Source organism: Pimephales promelas, chromosome 10 (assembly GCF_988280905.1).
Source record: "Pimephales promelas chromosome 10, fPimPro1.hap1.1, whole genome shotgun sequence".
Classification (NCBI taxonomy): domain Eukaryota; kingdom Metazoa; phylum Chordata; class Actinopteri; order Cypriniformes; family Leuciscidae; genus Pimephales; species Pimephales promelas.
The window spans coordinates 37,682,395-37,702,679 of record NC_142778.1 but is presented as its reverse complement, the minus strand read 5'-3'; the positions used below and the strand labels follow the sequence as shown (position 1 = coordinate 37,702,679).

The following is a 20,285-nucleotide window of genomic DNA, read 5'->3' as shown; positions in this document are numbered from 1 at the left end:
AATTGCTCATTATTAAAATTGCTTTTATTTTATAAACTTGTTAGTTTTATAAAAACACTAAAAATAATAAACACTGGCTCTCAAATTTAACTTAATGGACAGGGATGCCAAAACTAAAATAATCAAAAAATGTGCTTTATTACTACATTTGTTTACAAGTAACTTTATTCAAGTTAAAAAAATAATACAAATCAATAGGATTTATGTATTATACTGTAGAATTTAGCTTTTTTTTTTTTGGTCACTGGTGGCCACCCCATTTGGAGGCAGTGCCCCAGCATGGCCCCCCCACTAAAAATGCTCTAGACACGCCCCTGCTTGTAACCCAAGGACAATAGTGACACCAGAATAAAAATATTCATGATTCTGAAGCTGAAAATATAGAATTATTTTAGATGAATATGCTTGCACTCTGTCACTGACTAGATATATTTAAATTAAATGTCAGGTAACATCAGACATTTGGCATTACCAGGACCCACACATATTCCCCCACTGCATGATTATACATTATAATCAACATTATATATTGTAGTTTAATGTAGTACTGACACTAAAACTCTGAAAACTTGAATTTTTTCTCACACAGTAATTTTTATTTTGGCGGAACTATCCACAATATGTACTGTTGCATTTTTGTGTTGCGATATATTGTGGCACCTCTAGTAGAAATATGACATAGTTTAGCGTAGTGACGTGGAAAATAGCGTAGTGATGTATAAAAAAATAGCGTAATGTTGTAGAAATGGCGTAATGACGTAGAAATAGCGTAATGATGTAGAAATAACGTAACAACATGGAAAAAAAACTAACGACGTAGAAATAGCATAATAACGTGGAAAAGGCATGACGAGGTAGAATAGCGTAATGACGTGGAAATGGGCAAGGCAAGGAATAGCGTAACGACGTGGGAAAAGTGTAAGAAAAGCGTTTGAGAAAAGAAGCAAGCTGAGGTAAGATGAAACGGCTGGATAGCAGTCGTCCGCACCGGAAGCTGAAACCATCTCACCATCAGCAACTCTCAGGAAAAGAGGGTGAATATGATGAGAAATACATTTTGTTTGGCTTTACACACGTTGACAGTGAAGAGAATCCAGGCGTCGCATCTCATAACTGCATGAAAACAGCATTTGTGCGCAGGCGCTCAGAAACTACTTTATTTGAGAGTTTTTCGAACAGACCATTGAGATAAACTCGATGCCCATAACTCAATCGCAGGTTCAGATGGAAACGTAGCGATGAGGATCGGTTGATTGTCTAAAACATATTTTTAAATAAAACACCCAGCGTAGCCTACTATTAAGGTAATTAGAGATTCGTCGTTGTGCTTCTGAAACCTGTGTGACATGTTGAGCGGAATAATGATTGCTGAAACTGAAGATCCAAAACAGTCAAGAAGTAATAATACTAAATAGCTCGTATTTAGCCCAAAGTTTTAAAAGGTTTTCCACCACTGTGCTGCTTTGATAGTTTTCAACTCGAGTCTGAATGTGAATTTATCACTTAAAATATCTTCTAAAACATAAAGTTTGAAGGAAATGATGACAGAATTTACAGTTTGTGTGACTATTCCTTTAAAACTGATCCTGAATCAGTCGCTGATCCCAGCACTGCTCGAAAAAGAGCTTCTGATCCAACCAAACCTAAATTCATATGCATCCGCGTCGTGACTCATCACCGCATGATTCCTCCGCTCGGGGATTATTCCTCTGACACACACATGTTCCCGAGTCCTCCGCCGCGGGCTCGCTTCGGTAAAGATCAACTCTGGGATGAGACGCTTTAATTCACTACATGGTAACACACACACACACACACACACACACACACACTTACGTGACATCATATTTATTCTGCAGTGAGAAGAAGCGTGAACAGAACTGATGTCGGCAGTGTTGCATGTTGACCGTTCTGCTTGTGCAGATTATGGTGTGTGAGGCGTTTGGTGGACTGCTGTGGAAACGTTTCACTGTGTGTGTGTGTGTGTGTGTGTGTGTGTGTGTGTGTGTGTGTGTGTGTGTGTGTGTGTGTGTGTGTGTGAGGACGGAGCAGACTGTGTTCCACAGAACGCATTTAATAAGTTGATGATTCTCGGCGCTAAAGCCTGAGCGCGCCTCGTTCTGCTGATGTGGAAACAGCGTTCTCCTAGCGTCACACACACACACACACACGCACGCACGCACGCACACACACACACACACACACACGCTGCATGACCTCTTCTCCGTGGACTTGACATGCGTTGCTCTGTCTTTCTGATGTTCTTCCGCAGATGACGGCCTTACTGTCTCTCAATCACACACTCTTACTCTCCTCTGACACACACAACTCTTACTCCTCTCACACACATCCTTGTTTGGTGTATGCAATGCTCCTAATGATCACCTTCGTTTACATTAGGGTTCATTCTAGAGCAAACGAAGAGTACATGACATGTATTTCACAATATTTCTACAGAATCAAGTTCAATTTGCATAATCACGTGTCTTTGGATTATCTAGAAAAATACGTGTCTCAAATTTACACACAGCTTTTACAATAGAAATATCTAATCATTCTTAAGTCATGAGACTTTTACTGGAGAAGCAGAATGACTGAATATATTAGGTCTCGTTTAAATATCAAAATGAAGTGTTTGTGCTTAAAACAAGAACAAAAATCTGCCAATAGGGGCTGAAAAATGATCCTTGTTTTCAAATGAAGTAGATTTATGTGATATTTGTTCTTGTTTTAAACTCATTTTGCTTCTCCAGTAACATGTGTCCTGATTATAGATAATTGTACTGGAAAACAAGACAAAATTATCGAGGAAGAAAATCGTTTTATGCAATGTAGGCAACACTAGTTTATTAACAGTGAAAAACACTTCTAAATCATTTATTAATCTTAGTTAATGTCAATTTAAACATAATGCTGTCGACTTATGAATTTACACATGGTGTGTGTTAAAGCGTATTAAAAACACCACAGAAATACACACATAAACGCTGGATTCTTTAACTAACATTATTACTAAATAAATAAAAATGTATTGATGTATTGTTAGTTTTAGTAAGTTACTGCATTAACTAATCATCCTCACTATAAAGTGTTACTCAAATTAGTAGTGCAAAAATATAATATATAATAAATACAATATATAATGCTGTTTTCTTTCTTTCTTCTGTACTCCTAACATAATTAGGTGTAGGTTGTGTATAAGTGTTGTGTGTAAGCAGATACTGTAGTGTGTTTGTGTCGCTGTGAGCACATGATGCTGTGTCGCTAGAGAGTGTGTGAGTGGGCGGGTGTGAATTCGAGTAAGATGTGACAGGATTGGTTCTGAAAGCTGTCACTCATCTTCGCTCCTGTCGGAGGCTTTGGGTGACAGCAGAACCAGAACCCCTCCAGCACACACACACACACTACAGCACACACACTCCTACAGCTGCACACGTTTACTGTTTAAAATACAGATCGCAATTCTGAATAGACAAAAAAAGAATAATGTAACTTATTAGAGGCTCTGACAAAATGTTTAATGCTGCAGTCTGTTTAAAAATATATTTAATAAATGTTTTTTAAATCAGGTTAAGTGAACGATTCAATGACTCACTCATAAAGACTTCACTTGTTTCATTACTGGATGAATCAGTCTTTTTGAAGCGAATCTCTTGAATGACCAACTGGTGTAACGATGTAAAAAAAATTGTACGATTATTCGGGCAGCTCTCAAATGAAATTAAATGAAGATAACATTTCAAAAGGAGGCAGTGTTTCAGGCGAACTGCAGAACAGCTTTACTAGTCAAAGCACTCAGTGTGTTAAATTACACATTTCCTCATTAAGTCCAAAAGGGACGTTTAGACTGAAATCAACTCATCAAAGCGCCTCGAAACCGTTCTGAGTGTTGAGTAATGTGGCAGCAGCCAATGGGAGAGCAAACAGCAGATCTTATAGATTGCTATAGCAACCAACAGTAAAGTGACTGGGGTGAATATATAGAGTTGCATGGTTTGTAGTGTAGTGTGAAACTAGAAATAGTGCTATGTTTATTTTTGTAAGCTTCCTAGTGTGCCGTCCGTCTGCTTGCACATATTTTTTTATGGGGTCTACTCTAAAATAATGATTGCATGAATAAAATCTTGTGCAACTGGCCCTTTTTACGATGTATTCCTAAAGGCTTGGATTTACTTCAAACGCAATCGAGGAACAGACTGGCGAGGCATCCTTTCAAACAAAACCTGGCCAAAACAAAGATCTTTGTAGTTTGCCAAAGCAAGCTTTTCTGGAAAAGTTTGCTTTGGCTGGTAAACACCTTTGAACTACCATTGGTCCAAGTGATGATGATGTAACAAGTGGGCGTGGCTCAGAGGCTCCGACTTCTTTGAGGTGTAACTCTTGACTGGTTCATTTCTTCAGTTCAGTCGGTCGAGGTCAGACACACATGAACACACTGAGAGTCGCTTTACAGTAGAAACGTAAGCAGACACTGTTTCTCTGTTTAATACTGTAAATCTGCTGCTTTAAAGCGATCTACTGTAGAAATAAACTGCAGATCTAGTGTAAACATCAACATCACGGTGATCCGATGCTTTCCTCACCGCTGGCATTTTAGTTGTTTGTTTTGTTATTGAGAGGAAATAGCACAGTAGATATTTGCATATTCATCTGAATGTGGGCGTCGCCAGCAGTATATCACTGCAAAGGTTTGCCAAACATATTTCTGCCTCTAAGCGAAGAATGAAAAGGAACTTCCCTTAAAACTCAAGCTCGGCTTTAGGGAACGCTCGTCTCGGTATTGCAGGCCGTTGAGTTAGAGCCAAACTGTCTGTGTTTACATAACCAGTCTCTTGAACTGATGCATGTTGGATGGCAGCTCTTGTAATCTGCGAAGTCATGAATGACCCAGACGTGAGATTGTGGTCACGTGTGAGAAAGAGGCACTTTGATGTGACTTTCTTCCTACACAACACTAACACCTTTAGGCATTCTGTCAGATAGATGGGCTTTGCTACGGACAGGTCTGGCTCTCTCGGAGGAAACGAGTTGTGTGGATGTGGGGGAATCAACCGTGATTCTAGTTCAGAGGAAATCTAGTGTTATCATGTGATTTTATTCGAAGTAATGGGAATCATTTATTTAACTATAATTACCACGCACTGCACACTCTACAGAAATATTGCGTTATTTTTATACCTAAATACTGGGTTGATCCATTGGGGTAATTTAAAAAAAAAAAAAGTAGTTAGACGTAAGAACCCAGTGTTTGGGTAGTTTTTGTTTTTACCCAGCTATTGAGTTAGACGTAACAACCCAGTGTTTGGGTAGTTTTTGTTTTACTCAGCTCCGGGGTCAGATGTAACAACCCAGTGTTTGAGTAGTTTTTGGGTTACCCAGGCTTTGATTTAGACGTAACAACCCAGTGTTTAGGTAGTTTTTGTTACCCCGCTCCTGAGTCAGATGTACCAACCCAGTGTTTGTGTAGTTTTTGTGTTACCCAGATCCTGGGTCAGACGTAACAACCCAGTGTTTTGGTAGTTTTTGTGTTAACCAGCATATAGGTCAGACGTACCAACCCAGTGTTTGAGTAGTTTTTGTGTTAGCCAGATCCTGGGTCAGACGTATCAACCCAGTGTTTGGGTAGTTTTTGTGTTACCCAGATCCTGGGTCAGACGTAACAACCCAGTGTTTTGGTAGTTTTTGTGTTAACCAGCATATAGGTCAGACGTACCAACCCAGTGTTTGAGTAGTTTTTGTGTTAGCCAGATCCTGGGTCAGACGTACCAACCCAGTGTTTGGGTAGTTTTTGTGTTACCCAGATCCTGGGTCAGACGTATCAACCCAGTGTTTGGGTAGTTTTTGTGTTACCCAGATCCTGGGTCAGACGTATCAACCCAGTGTTTGGGTAGTTTTTGTGTTACTCAGCTCCTGAGTCAGACGTAACAACCCAGTGTTTGAGTAGTTTTTGTGTTAGCCAGATCCTGGGTCAGACGTACCAACCCAGTGTTTGGGTAGTTTTTGTGTTACCCAGATCCTGGGTCAGACTTAACAACCCAGTGTTTGGGTAGTTTTTGTGTTAACCAGCATATAGGTCAGACGTACCAACCCAGTGTTTGAGTAGTTTTTGTGTTAGCCAGATCCTGGGTCAGACGTACCAACCCAGTGTTTGGGTAGTTTTTGTGTTACCCAGATCCTGGGTCAGACGTATCAACCCAGTGTTTGGGTAGTTTTTGTGTTACCCAGATCCTGGGTCAGACGTATCAACCCAGTGTTTGGGTAGTTTTTGTGTTACTCAGCTCCTGAGTCAGACGTAACAACCCAGTGTTTGAGTAGTTTTTGTGTTAGCCAGATCCTGGGTCAGACGTACCAACCCAGTGTTTGGGTAGTTTTTGTGTTACCCAGATCCTGGGTCAGACTTAACAACCCAGTGTTTGGGTAGTTTTTGTGTTACCCAGATCCTGGGTCAGATGTACCAACCCAGTGTTTGGGTAGTTTTTGTGTTACCCAGATCCTGGGTCAGACGTAACAACCCAGTGTTTGGGTAGTTTTTGTGTTACCCAGATCCTGGGTCAGATGTACCAACCCAGTGTTTGGGTAGTTTTTGTGTTACCCAGATCCTGGGTCAGACGTAACAACCCAGTGTTTGGGTAGTTTTTGTGTTACCCAGATCCTGGGTCAGACGTAACAACCCAGTGTTTGGGTAGTTTTTGTGTTCCCCAGAATATAGGTCACACATACCAACCCAGTGTTTGGGTAGTTTTTATGTTACTCAGCTCTTGGGTCGAACATAACTACCCAATGTTTGGGTAGTTTTTATGTTACCCTGATTGGGTAAAAATTTACTTTCAATATTTTTGGGGGTAAAAATGTTCTTTCACGACTAAGCATGAGCAAGATAAGCTGGGATTGTCAGCCCAAGGTTAAAAATGGCCCACGAGCAGCCAGTCACACATCTGATCTCCACTTTACCTCCTGCTTCTGTCCGTCTCTCGCCGTGTCCCCGCCTCACCCGGCTGCGCTCCGACAGGCCCTCGCTCTCGCTCACTGCTGATTGTCCACAGGAACTCGGCTGAAAGAAAATTTTCCGCTATTCGCATCCCATTTAGCCACAGCCAGCAGTCCTGCGGTTGCCTCTGATAATAGAAAGAGGTAAGGATTGAGCACACATGACAGAAGAAGAAAGGATGAAGGATGCAGGATGGGGAGGGAGAGAGAATGAGATCATCAGGCTAGTCTAGACCAGTCTTTTTCTGGATTGCATAACTTGCCTTATGCTGATGCATTTATTCACAGGTAATTAATGGGCATCTCCATGGAGACGGAATTGTCCTTTGGGCATCATGTGTGGACCATTTTCTTCCTCTTGCTGTTACATCTCCCTATTTACAGGACACGAATGTATCCGTTACTCATGCACTGGATGAGCCTGTAACGTATAAAGAAAGACTATCCGCATGTGCACATTTATTCAAACGCGCACACCCATAGACTGAACACGTAATACGCATGTGCGCCGTCACCATCATCACAGATTCACGTTTTTCAAAACTTGCACCTTGGATCCTGTTATCGCTGTAAAGCCGCTGTGAAACTACAGTGTTAAAGCGCTGGATAGATGGAGACTTGACTAGTGGTAAACAAGTTGTAGAGATGCCAGATATGTCCCAATCCAGCTCAAAGTGTGTTACAACATCCCAATGAGCAAAGTGAAAGCTGAAATTTTCCCATGGAGGTTTGGACCAAACTGAGAACTTTGAGTTCTGCTCATATTTATCATCATTAGTGAATAACCTAATGTGAGAAATGTCGGAGGAGTCTGAGTAATGTTGGTTTGTTTGGGTGTGTCAGTATCCATTAGGTGAATGATGGCCGTGTTCTCGGCGCCTGAACCGTTGTGCTTTCGCCGACGAGAGGTCGCTGCTCTTCTGACCCGTGCCGAGACGAGGCTCTTCTGATGGGATGGAGTTTCAGATGCAGCTCTATATCGGACTGGTTCACCAGTGGAGGCCCGTGCACACGCAAAATCAGGTTTAAATTGGAATTATTAAGACCGAATGTGTGTGCTCCTTGAGATTGACCGGGAGTTTCTATTGAATGGATGTGTGTGTGCTCTGGATGCATGCTTCACAAAACCCATCGACGTAAACTTTCAGTGATGGATATTTGTGCAGGAACAATTTTCGCTCAGAAATTAGTACATTTCACAATTAATATACAGGAACAGCAAGCAACACATGAGATTTTGAAGTAGAAAAAGTATTCTCTTGAAAAACATACACCAATAATGTGAGCCTCATTTATGAATCTTTAAAGTCCCCCTGTGGTGTAAATCCAGTGTTTAATGTTGTTTATGTGTGTATGTGGTGTGTTTAATGTGTGCGTTGATAAGTGGACAGCATTGCTGAGTATTTCCTCCTTAAAACTGCAGTGAACCAAAGACAGTCTCAAAAACACGCTGTGAAATCGCTGGTGTTTCTGACGTCACAAACCACCTTGTAACCAATCAGATCAACGCATAGCTGCCAACTCTCACGCATTGGCCGTGAGACACCCGCATTTGATTGGTTTCACACGCTAACACGCCACACCCCCGATTTCTCACGCTGAAGTGTCAACCCTCCCGTTTTTCCGGGTTTCTCGCGTATTTTAGCTCTTTTACTGTCTTCCCATGGTAGTATTTCCCATAAAATATCTCGTATTTTTGCACTCTGATTGTGTGAGACGTACACGTTTGGACAGATTCGGCTTGAAGTCGATCGTCCTCGGATGCGGTTCCGCGCGCGCTGTAACAAAATAGCTTTGCACACAGCTCGAAGTGAGGTCTTGCCGGTCTTGCGCACCCAACGCGTCATTTTTACCGCGCTCGTGCAGACGCGTCGAGTATAAACAAGGCTTTACTCCATGTCAGCGCGCGCAGAGACCTCAAGGTGCAGAGACCTCTCCCAATCATCTCCAGCAGAAACAGCCTCCCCATTTCCCTCGTAAGCTGATCTTAGTATTTAAACATTCTCTATGATATTTTTTTTAATGACACAGTGCTCTTTCTCACACATATGTGGGCTAGATCTAAACTCTTTAGACTTTTTGATTAGTGATTTATTTAAGTTATTAAGTTATTTAAGTTTGTGAGTAAGAATCATGAGAAAATAAAACCTTATTTTGGGGATGGTTCCTGGGAAATCTCCCTTTGATGTTGACAGCTATGGGTCAGTCAAATGCCTGAAGTTGAGTTTATCTATTGATCTATCTGTTGGGCAACTCGTGATCCACTAGTTATACCGCAAATTAGTTACAAATCTCCTTTGATCTATAGCGAACGATCTATGAACCCCCCCCCCCCCCCCCCCCCCCCGTCAACAGATCTCACGCCAAGCAAAACTCAAAAGTTGGCAGGTATGTCAACGTGTGATCGTCAACCGATCAACGGGCTCATTTGCATATTTATAGAACCACACATACTAAATGAGGCAAGGGTGTCAAGTTACATTCAAGATATTTCAAGACATTTTTCAAGGAAACATTTTTGTGTAGCTATTTTGTAAAATGATGTATTCTTAGTGATCAAAGATGTGTTTTAAGGGATACAATTATTGACTACAGGCGGACTTTAAGTCTCACGCTCCAATAAATCTGTGCAGTTGTATTTGTGAAAATACTCATAGATGACACACTGTCAATAGTATATTTAATGATGAATATGTGGCTTCATATTTTTAAATCCCAGTCAAAATGACCACAAACTTAGTAATCGTCCCACATTTGGTTTGTTTGAAAGCCCAGCTTTTGCGGCCAGTTCTGTTCATTATATCAGTGTATATGTGCAATAATAATTATAAGTCTATTATTAAGGGAAGGAAACCAATCTAAAATAGTTAATTCCAATTCAATGCCATTGACTTCACAAAAGCGTGTTTGACAGGCCGTCCTCACCCTACTAACCTCATTCATGCCCAGATCCAGGGAGGACGAGCGGCACAAACAGCATAACGCATCCATGTTGTTCTATTATATAATGCACGCACGCTTGCTCACATGTACACATCACATAACCCATGAGATCTGAGGTCAGGCGAGCGCTGCCGGCTCTTATGTGGAAGAACAGTAACAGGATGATGATGATGATGATGATGAGGTTTATCGACTAACTTGTGAAGTCATGCATGCAGGGTCCGAGATGAACTGTTTACCACGCTTGCCGATAGCAGGTAAAAGTTACAGTTTATAAATGTTTTTATGGGCCATGAAATTGTATTTTGAATGATGTTTAAAAATATACGTTTCGCACTGATGAAATAATTGGTAAACACTTTACAATTCATGTATAATCTAACATGAACTAACAATGAGCAATACATTTGTTACTGTAATCTCTGTTAAAAAAATACAGCTGTTCATTGTGTGTAGTTCACGCTAATGTTAACAAATACAACCTTTGATTTTACTAACGTATTAGTAAATGTTGACATTAATATTAACTAAGATTAATAAATGCTGTAGAAGTATTGTTCATTCTTAGTTCATGTTAACTAATGTCAACTGATGAACCTAATTGTAAAGATTTACCAATGATTTTAAATGAAAAAGTAGTTTTCTGTCTTGCAACACAGCAAAATTGAGGATTATTCACCGTATTCTAACCTTATTTTCTTGCCAAAGCCACATATTTTACTTGCATTTGTCACCTGGAACCTAAAAATAGACTTTTGGTTTGCCTCTAGCATAAAAGAAAAGGATGCATAATTACACCATGTGTCGCCACATTACTGTAAAAAAAAAAAAAACAACAACAACAAAAAAGCATGCAAATCCTTCAGAACTTTTGGCTGATATGAGAACAAAAATTCTGCATATTGTTTTCCTGGATAAAATCAGAGCACTTGCCACCAGTAAAAGCCTGGAGCTCCAAACACAGACTTTTCAGGTTCTTACTATGTTATGGAGCACAGATATGTGTGTGTGTGTGTGTGTGTGTGTGTCTTTGCCCTCAGCGAGAGCGACAGAACAGTTTGTTAGTGGAGCAGATCGGGAATGATTCAGTCCCGGGGGAGGAGGAGGGGTGTCAGCGAGAGAGAAAGTGAGAAAGAGGCAAAAATAGAGGCATTATCACCATGCACGGAGATGTATAATTTGTTTTTATCATCCGGTGTTGATAATTTTGGAGTATTACTAATGGGGGCTGTATTTATATCATTCATGCATGTGATGAGTTTAAACATTTACATGCCATTGCACTCTAAAAAAATGCTGGGTTATTTAAAGTCGTGTTTGGGTCAAATATGGACAAACCCAGCCATTGGGTTTAAAATTGTGACTCAAAGATGAGTTAAAACAACCCATTTTTTTAGAGTGTGCATTATGCTCAGATTGCATTCAAGATAAACATTTATATTATTTGTGTTCTCAGTATTTGAGTTTGTGACATGTATGTTCATCCTGTGTAAACACGAGGTTAGTAAACATAAAGACTAGGCAAGCTAAAAAGATTTGTTAAACCTAAAACTGTACCTCACTTTTTTAATGCAGAGTGCATGTTTCTTGACTGTTAAATATGTCTCATCTTGCATGATAATCCATGTGGAGGTGGTGGTGACAGCTTTATACGCATGGATGGTAATCTTTGGGATTACAGTTATGTCCTTTTCCAAATAAACTAAAATGTTGGCCACATAACCTTATCATTTTTGTTAGATATTTCATTTCACACTTTTTACTTGATCACTTTTTCCTCACAGGATTTACTCACCCTCCAGATGGATGCTGTATAGGCTCTCTGAATGCTTTCTGCTTACTGTCATCCATCCCGTTAACCGATTTGGAGTCTCTCTCTCTCTCTCTCTCTCTCTCTCTCTCTCTCTCTCTCTCTCTCACACACACACACACACACACACACACACACACACACACACGCACGCACGCGCGCACCGAAAACCGAGGCGCGATGCGTTTTGACATGTCACGCGCGCCCGCTAAAAAAAACCCGTCAGTGACTCAACGCACGAGCAGCGCGCGCTTAATCCAGCGGTCCGTTGGATTGGGCGGGAAGAATCGAGTGAGGAAACACGGGATTGGGTGGATTGAAGAGTCAAACTGATGATGTGACTCAGATGAGGAGAAGAATCCACATCACTTCACTTTACCTCAGCTGAGTAGTTTCTATTCAGCGACCACGGAAAAAAGACGGGTTTTCCCGTCCACATTATTGACCTAATTGGAATTAATAACAGTTTTGGACAAATAGCTCCGCCAAAAGGAAGATTGTCAAAGAACATTGTACTATTTCACGATGGCTTTCATGGTAAAACACGTCGTCGGAGGCCAGCTGAAGAATCTGACAGGAGGTCTGACAGAAGAGAAACCTGAAGGAGAGAAATCCGAAGCGGCTGCGAAAGGAATGACACAAGAAGAGTTTGAAGAGTACCAACAACAGCTAGAGGAGGAAAAGTAAGACAAACCTTCTTTCATACCTGATATTAATGTGTTATTTCTCTGAAATTTGTTGATGTTTTTATGAGGTCAACGCTGTTTGGAAATGGGCGCGCATTTTTCGCGCTTCGTTGGATATCGCGCGCGCTCGCTCACAGCTGCTCATTTCGCTCAGGGAGATTTTTGTTCAGTCAGATATGAATAATACTCAACATTATTCACATACAGACGAACAGAATTACGTGTACAATTCTGAATATTTTACCTTTTCATCTCGAAAATCTTTCATCTTCTGTCAAGTTGGTTCAGACATTGGGATGTTTTATTATTTGTTTAATTTATGTAAGTTGTATATTCTAAAGTAGTATCAGAATTGATCATTAGAATTTGATGAATATCTGTTCTTAAGCATGTGGGAACAAATTAAAAAAAGAAAGTAATAAAAACACTTAATGTACCATAGGGCTACATTGATAAGAATTACCATATTAATGTACAGGTATAATGGTACCGGTGTTATATGTTGCATGATACATGTCCAAAACCACAATTTTACCATGTTAGGCAAGTATAGATTCAGTTCTCAGCTTATTAGAATCCACTCATTCTCACCTCAGGTAAAATTATTTTAATTAAGCATTTTACACAGATTCGTTTAAACCCCAATCACATATTCCAATCAGAACATTTAATACTTTAATTAAACACTTCTTGTGAATTGTAAACCCCCCCCCCCAAAATGAGACTGTTATACCCATCATAGTGATCAAGCCAAACCATTCATGTGTTCTGCATTTGCTTTGTCTTTAGAAATCCTCTCATGTAGGACTTGAACAGGTGGCTGTGTTGACAATAGGTTTGCAAAACTGCCATATTTGGAAAATTGTGATTTCACAGACTTCAAATGGCTGTGTCCAGCTGGTAATCCAACTCATTTCCCCGGAGAGCAGATTTTACATGCTGAGAACAGCTAGTTTAAGACTGTTGACTTTGACAGGGAGTTGTGTGTTTAATCTCTCAAATCAGCTAAACCACGATGATATTCTCAAAGGTTGTTTTTTTGCTGCTTATTGATATGGGAATTATTTTAACTAGTCATTTGTTGTGGATGAGCATTAGTCCAGTGTCAATGCCTGAGATATTTAAATCCCTGAGATATTTTCGCTTGTACTTAGATTTCCATAGTAGGGAAATACTATGGAAGTCAATGAGACCAGAAACTGTCTGATTACTGATATTCTTCTAAATATCAGAAAATCGACTGAATATTCGAAAATGGTAAAACACAACTGTTTATGTCTGGGGGAGTGGTAAAATGAGCCTATTTCCAAAAAAAAGTGGAGTATCCCTTTAAATGCCTTGATAATGGATTATTTTATTCTTTTTTCAGGGATCGACCCAACAACCCTGCAAATATACCAAACCTAAATGTTATCTTTAATTGCTGCTTGTTATTCCTCCACTTAAATGTGTCCATTCTGTTATGACCTTTGCTTTAGCCCTGGAGATTTGTATTGACCTTTCACCTCATATGACCTTTAACAATAACGCAACACATCTTGAGGTTAAGATACCCAGTTCTGCTGTTTTAAAGGCTCCTAATGTTGTTTCGGCGTCTCCTACAACAGGTTCGCATTCATCCAAGGTCAAACACACACTAATGTCCTCATAATCTCCACTGCAGCTTCAGCTCTTTCCTCTCAGTGTCTGAAACACTTCCATCAAGAACTCAGTCTCTCTAAGCCCCGCCTCTCTGAGAGCCGCTCTGCTGTGATTGGTCAGAAAGCAAACGCTCATTATCATATCCGAATCACAGTGATACGAACAGTAACGATGGCGTGGGTTTCACCGTCTCAATCTCAGAGAACAGCGTCTCCTCGACACGAACAACACGAGCCGAACTCTTCCAGTCTCAGAGACACTACAGTGTTTGAGGGCGGGGCTAAGAGACGCTGCTCAGCCAATCAACACCACTGGCTGGCATTATGCTAATTAGTCACAATGCATCCCTACGCAGGATCAGCAGGAAGTGGGACTGAATTACTGACGACTCGTTTCAGATCACAGCTTAATTACACACTGCAGGAAATAAATCTAGAAGTTTTATAGTTGTTTTATAGTTTAAATATTTCTATGTTGATCATTTCCAATGTTTGATAAGCTGCGGATTTTTTAACCTTTTTTTTAAGAATTATAATAAATATTATAATCAAATAAAATTGTAATAGGCTATTTGATTGTCTCATTGCACACTTATTTTAAATATGTTCAGCTTTCTTTAATGGACAAATGCGATTGTTATAAGCAACTGTTCATTTCACCAGACTTTTGGCAAGTAAACCCTAGAAATCCAGGCAGTCTGAAGTTTTTAATGCTCTCTTTGAAGGTATTTATTCCACGAGTTTCCTCGGCGTTCGGAGGAAAGCAGTTAATCCTGCAGAATGACATCTCTCTCTCTCTCTCTCGCTGTGGACGTAGGCTTGTTTTTGCTCATGCTAACATTTAGAAATGGCTTGTCATTCATGACAGAGATTACTTTTTAAGGTCAATTTAGGTCTTACATGATCATTATTCAAATAAGCATACCAAAATTAGTCCAATCAACAATCAGTTCAATTGCTGTTTAAATTAGAGATCGGACAGATGATGCTTATTAGCTGGAGACTGACATGTTAGACTTGCGTAGATGATAAATGACCCAGTTCATCCTCAGATTACGGTGTGTGTTTTTGAGATGCTTCTCTTCTCATTTCTCCTCAGGCAAGAGCGAGACTCCAATTTTGCCCAGAAGAAGGCGGAGAGGGCGACTATCAGGACTCACTTCAGAGACAAGTACAGGTTGCCCAAGGTAACAATTAAACACACATCTGCTCACACTATTAACTTATATCCCAACACCTCGCTCATCCACACACTGGGCCGCAGCAATACATATGTTATATTGGGCTTAAAGATATTATTAATACGGTTCAGTTTGTGAACTGCAACATGAACTAACAATGAAAAAAACGTCTAACGCATTTATAACATGAACAGTTGCATTTTTATTAACTAACGTTAACAATGATTATACTCTAACAAATATATTGATCATTGTTAATATTAATTTAATCATTTACCAGATGCTTTTATTCAAATTGACTTACTAATTTACCTTAATTTATAGGGTTGTAACTAGGGCTGGGCAAAAAAATCGATTTTTCGATTAATCGTTTTTTAAAATGTGTTCGATTCAAAATCGATTCTCAACGGCCGGAATCGATTTTTTCCATATTAAGGGCTCGCGGACGCGGTGCTGCATCTTCTCGTCTCTCTGCACTAGTCAAGCGCTGCAGCTGTCGATACACACACGCGTTCAGGAGTCGGGACACGACGAAATATTCACGTAACAATCGGGCCAGCATTGCATCGTAACCTATGATCGTAACTAACGTTTATCATTTTCACGTCTTTTTGAGTTTTACAAGCAATGTTAAACCATACCGTGCTCGCGCACTCTCAGAGATGTCTTTCACTGCGTGCACAGCCTAAATCTGCCTCACAAACAGCTCGCCAGAAACAAAAGTTTTATCCCTGGATTATATCACTTTAACAGTTAAAACACGCGACATTATGTCAAAACTCTGGTCTTGGTGAGTAACCTCGTATTAGCATTAAATTAGCAAAATTAGCATTAAACGCGTGTAACAGAAAGTTAATGAAACAGTAATGGATTCGCGCACTAGTTCTTAAAGTGAACGCAGCCATTTGTGTCAGTCATTAATTCTGTTGTCATAACAACAGAATATAGTATTAATTGTAAGCAATCAGAATTAATAGCCTTTGTATTTAATTCAGTCTGGACTAAAAAGACTACCCAGTGTTATTTTACATTGGATTACTTTATTCAGTTTCTGTAGTATATCTGACATACCCAAAAAACTACCCCAAAATGTCTCTTAATTTGTGTCTTTATTCTATTGTATTTATTTGTGCTACTTTTTTCAATTTAATTCAAAGATTGAAATCAAGCTTCCATACATAAACTCTTAAAACAAAAATAAACAAAAAATTACATTAACATTTAGGTAAGATCAATGTAAAAAAAAAAAAGTCTAAATATTTATATATTTATTTATCTTTATCTATCTTAAACATAAAATAACATGATACTGTTTGATCAAGCTGTGCGACTGTTCTGACTTTTTTTGCATATTGCATCAAAATCCTGTTTATTCTCTGTATGCATTTAGTGTACCTAAAATAAAAAGAGTTTTATATACAGGTTTATGGCTCTTAATTTCCTTGTATTAATTAACCACTAGTAAACTTATGTCCACTGTTCTTTTTTATAAATATAGGATTTGTATTACATCTTCATTATAGTCGAATCGAGAATCAAATCAGGAATCGAAATCGAAAATTGAATCGAGAATCGAAATCGAATCGAACTGAGAGCTTGTGAATCGAAATCGAATCGAAATTGAAATGTGAATCGATACCCAGCCCTAGTTGTAACGACTCTCTACATATCACGACACTGCACTCACGATATGATATTATTGCGATACTCTAGCCTGGGAAAACTTAGACAACTTCCGGCAAATTTAGATTTGCTCTGAAACTTAGTCTGGCAAAGAGCTCACTCAAGCCCATTTCCAATCCGTCGAAATCGAGGCACCAATCAGAAACGTTGGGGCGGGCTTTACACGATGTCGACAGCGCTGGGATTTTGAAGCAGGTTTTGTAGCCTACATTACAAAGATGGCTGCCGCCGTTGTACATCGCATTGGTCTGCATACGTCCTCTCCTTCATCGCTCTGATTGGCTTTAGGTCTATCCGCGATGTCCGAATGATTTGTCTATGACGCTTTGCCAAACCAGGTCTGGTTTTTACCAGGCTAGCGATACTCCAAGACAAGGTAAAAGGTTAACAAAAATGAACTGTTGATTAAATTTGATATTACATTGTTTGTAAATGAATATTCTTGGACTTGAATAAACCCAAAGCACAGACAATAGAGACACCAGAATAACAATATTCATGATTCTGAGTTATTGTAGATGAATATGTTTGCACTCCGTCACTGACTAGATATATTTAAAATAATGTCGGCCACTTTTCACTGGTATCATCAGACATCTGGCATTATCAGCACACACACATATTCCCACAGTGCATTATTATACATTATATATAGCAGTTTCATGTAGTACTGACACTAAAACTCTGAAAACAAGAGTTTTTTCTCACACAGTCGTTTTTATTTTGGGTGAACTATACTCGCATATTGTTACACATTTGTATTGGGATATATTGTGACATGATATATTGTTACAACCCAATTAATTTACCTTAGTTGTGACCAAGATTTTGAAGCCTATTTTACTGATTCTGATATTTTGCATTGTGTAATAATTTTATCATTATTAATGACCCATTCCCCAATACTCAATAGTGTACTGTAATAACAAAAACTGCAATACTCAATAGTGTACTGTAATAACAAAAACTGCAATTACTTAATGTAATTAATTTAATTACTCATTACTATAATGCAAAAAAAAAATTTAATTGCAAAAGCCTACTAAATTTAAATTAGATAAGATGTTGGCGTGAGAAAGCTTGATCTGTTCCAGTTAAAGCTTGACGTTTGAGGGTTTTGAAGGAAATAGGATAATTGTGCATTCAAGTTGAATAATGACATACATACATAGTAGTATGGCAAATAAATGATAATTAATAGATATTTTGTTTAAATGATGATACTACTAATGAAAGTTAAGTAAAAAATAATTACGTTTTCTAAGCATCGCATTTGTGGACTTGGTTCCTCTGCGTCTGAGAAACCCAGTTAACCCCTCGACCGCTCGGCAATGCTGTCAGTAACATGCAAACCAAAACAACAAGACTTTATACTGAATACAGGGCAAAAGGGCATTTAAATAGACAGGGTAATGAACTAAATGAAACAAGACAAAACTGAAACATAAATGAATAATGAGCAGGGAGTTGTGGGAAATAAAGGAGACGGTGAGGGACGAGGCTGCCATCTGCTGGTACACAAGGACATAGTGTCACAGTCCAGCTTAAGTAAGTTCAGTGATGGTTCATTTTGGTTGTAAAAAAGTCATAAATTTAGTTAATTTATATATATATAGCCGCTCTGGAGAAAACCATCTAGCTCTCTTTTTTAACATATCTCTAAGTTTTGTATTGTTTTTGTATGAATATTGATATTTGATGTGGCACAATGGCTCGCTCAGAACCAGGTGTGATACCTGTAGACTTAGTTCATAATTGAATTAATTCATATTTGAATTATGTTCATTCAACATTAATGCATAGCGGTGTCATGTTAGCGGCCTCTAAGTTAATTTATTCTCGATATGGCTAAAAGCACTTTATAAATGGCGCTTGCAACGCCAAGGTCATGGGTTTGATTCCCAGGGAAAGCAAGAATTGATAAGAATGTAAATGTGTGCCTTGAAATGCATTGTAATTCGCTTTGGATAAAAGTGTCTGCCAAATGCCTAAATGAACACGGCCTAATGTATTTGTATGTTTTTCATGGCCTGTTTTCCAGAACGAGTTGGACGAGACTCAGATCCAGGCGGCGCGGGATGACGTTGAGCTCCCCACTGAACTGGCCAAGATGATCGCCGAAGACAACCAGGAGGAGGAGCAGAAGCAGTCGGTCCTGGGTCAGCTGACCAACATCCAGAACGTGGACATGAGCCATCTGAAGGGCAAAGCTCAGGCCACGCTGGAGGACCTGAAGAACTCTGCCGAGAAGTGCTGCGTCATGTGATCATCCTCTCCTCGTCTCCAAACACATGCCGACAAACATCCGTATTCATGTATCCAGTGTGACGTGTAGGTTTCATGATGCTAATGTTGTTCTAGGAGTTTAAATGTACACACCCTGCTCGGAGAATCTCACGGTAAACATGCTCAGGTCGCATTTCACCTCACGGGAAAGGTGTATTTTGTATTAATTATGTTCTCATGAAAGTAACGTCGCAATGCAAATAACGTGCAACTATAATTTCTTGACTTTGTGGTGAAATACGACATGTTTCTGGAGATTCACTGCTCCGGTCTGAACAGGTTTATTACAGCGATAGCGTAGCGGGTTCGTGGAGAAACGACTTCCCAGACAGCAGCGTGGTGTCGGCTCAGATCCGGCCCACATCCGGGCCGCGTTGAATCCACATGTTCCAGATGTGGCCCGGATCTGGAACGTGTTGAATCCACATGTTCCAGATGTGGCCCGGATCTGGAACGCGTTGAATCCACATGTTCCAGATGTGGCCCGGATCTGGAACGCGTTGAATCCACATGTTCTAGATGTGGCCCGGATCTGGAACGTGTTGAATCCACATGTTCTAGATGTGGCCCGGATCTGGAACGCGTTTAATCCACATGTTCCAGATGTGGCCCGGATCTGGAACGTGTTGAATCCACATGTTCTAGATGTGGCCCGGATCTGGAACGCGTTGAATCCACATGTTCTAGATGTGGCCCGGATCTGGAACGCGTTGAATCCACATGTTCTAGATGTGGCCCGGATCTGGAACGTGTTGAATCCACATGTTCCAGATGTGGCCCGGATCTGGAACGCGTTGAATCCACATGTTCCAGATGTGGCCCGGATCTGGAACGCGTTGAATCCACATGTTCCAGATGTGGCCCGGATCTGGAACGCGTTGAATCCACATGTTCTAGATGTGGCCCGGATCTGGAACGTGTTGAATCCACATGTTCTAGATGTGGCCCGGATCTGGAACGCGTTTAATCCACATGTTCCAGATGTGGCCCGGATCTGGAACGTGTTGAATCCACATGTTCTAGATGTGGCCCGGATCTGGAACGCGTTGAATCCACATGTTCCAGATGT

General features: G+C 40.0%; 1 protein-coding gene across 3 annotated transcripts; it reads left to right on the top strand.

The window, feature by feature from the left end:
- Window positions 1-906: 906 nt before the first annotated feature.
- Window positions 907-19,614, top strand: cplx3b (complexin 3b). 3 transcript variants are annotated; one of them, XM_089116580.1, is made up of 4 exons: window positions 907-1,034; window positions 7,831-8,010; window positions 15,166-15,253; window positions 18,972-19,614. In XM_089116580.1, the coding sequence occupies exons 2-4, from the start codon at window positions 7,937-7,939 to the stop codon at window positions 19,194-19,196; spliced, it is 387 nt and encodes a 128-aa protein (XP_088972706.1). In that variant the 5' UTR covers window positions 907-1,034; window positions 7,831-7,936; the 3' UTR covers window positions 19,197-19,614. The 3 variants fall into 3 exon arrangements, with proteins under 3 accessions (XP_088972706.1, XP_088972705.1, XP_039531802.1); XM_089116579.1 differs by lacking the exon at window positions 907-1,034 and adding an exon at window positions 1,702-1,797; XM_039675868.2 differs by lacking the exons at window positions 907-1,034; window positions 7,831-8,010 and adding an exon at window positions 11,456-12,423 and having other exon boundaries at window positions 18,972-19,607.
- Window positions 19,615-20,285: the final 671 nt, after the last annotated feature.

What these genes read in the sequence shown, in the direction of transcription:
- cplx3b (XM_039675868.2), top strand. Translation starts at nt 12,266, where the DNA reads ATGGCTTTCATGGTAAAACACGTCGTCGGAGGCCAGCTGAAGAATCTG. An exon ending in CAACAGCTAGAGGAGGAAAA is followed by an intron (nt 12,424 to 15,165) that starts GTAAGACAAACC and finishes ATTTCTCCTCAG; the next exon opens with GCAAGAGCGAGACTCCAATT. An exon ending in ACAAGTACAGGTTGCCCAAG is followed by an intron (nt 15,254 to 18,971) that starts GTAACAATTAAA and finishes CCTGTTTTCCAG; the next exon opens with AACGAGTTGGACGAGACTCA.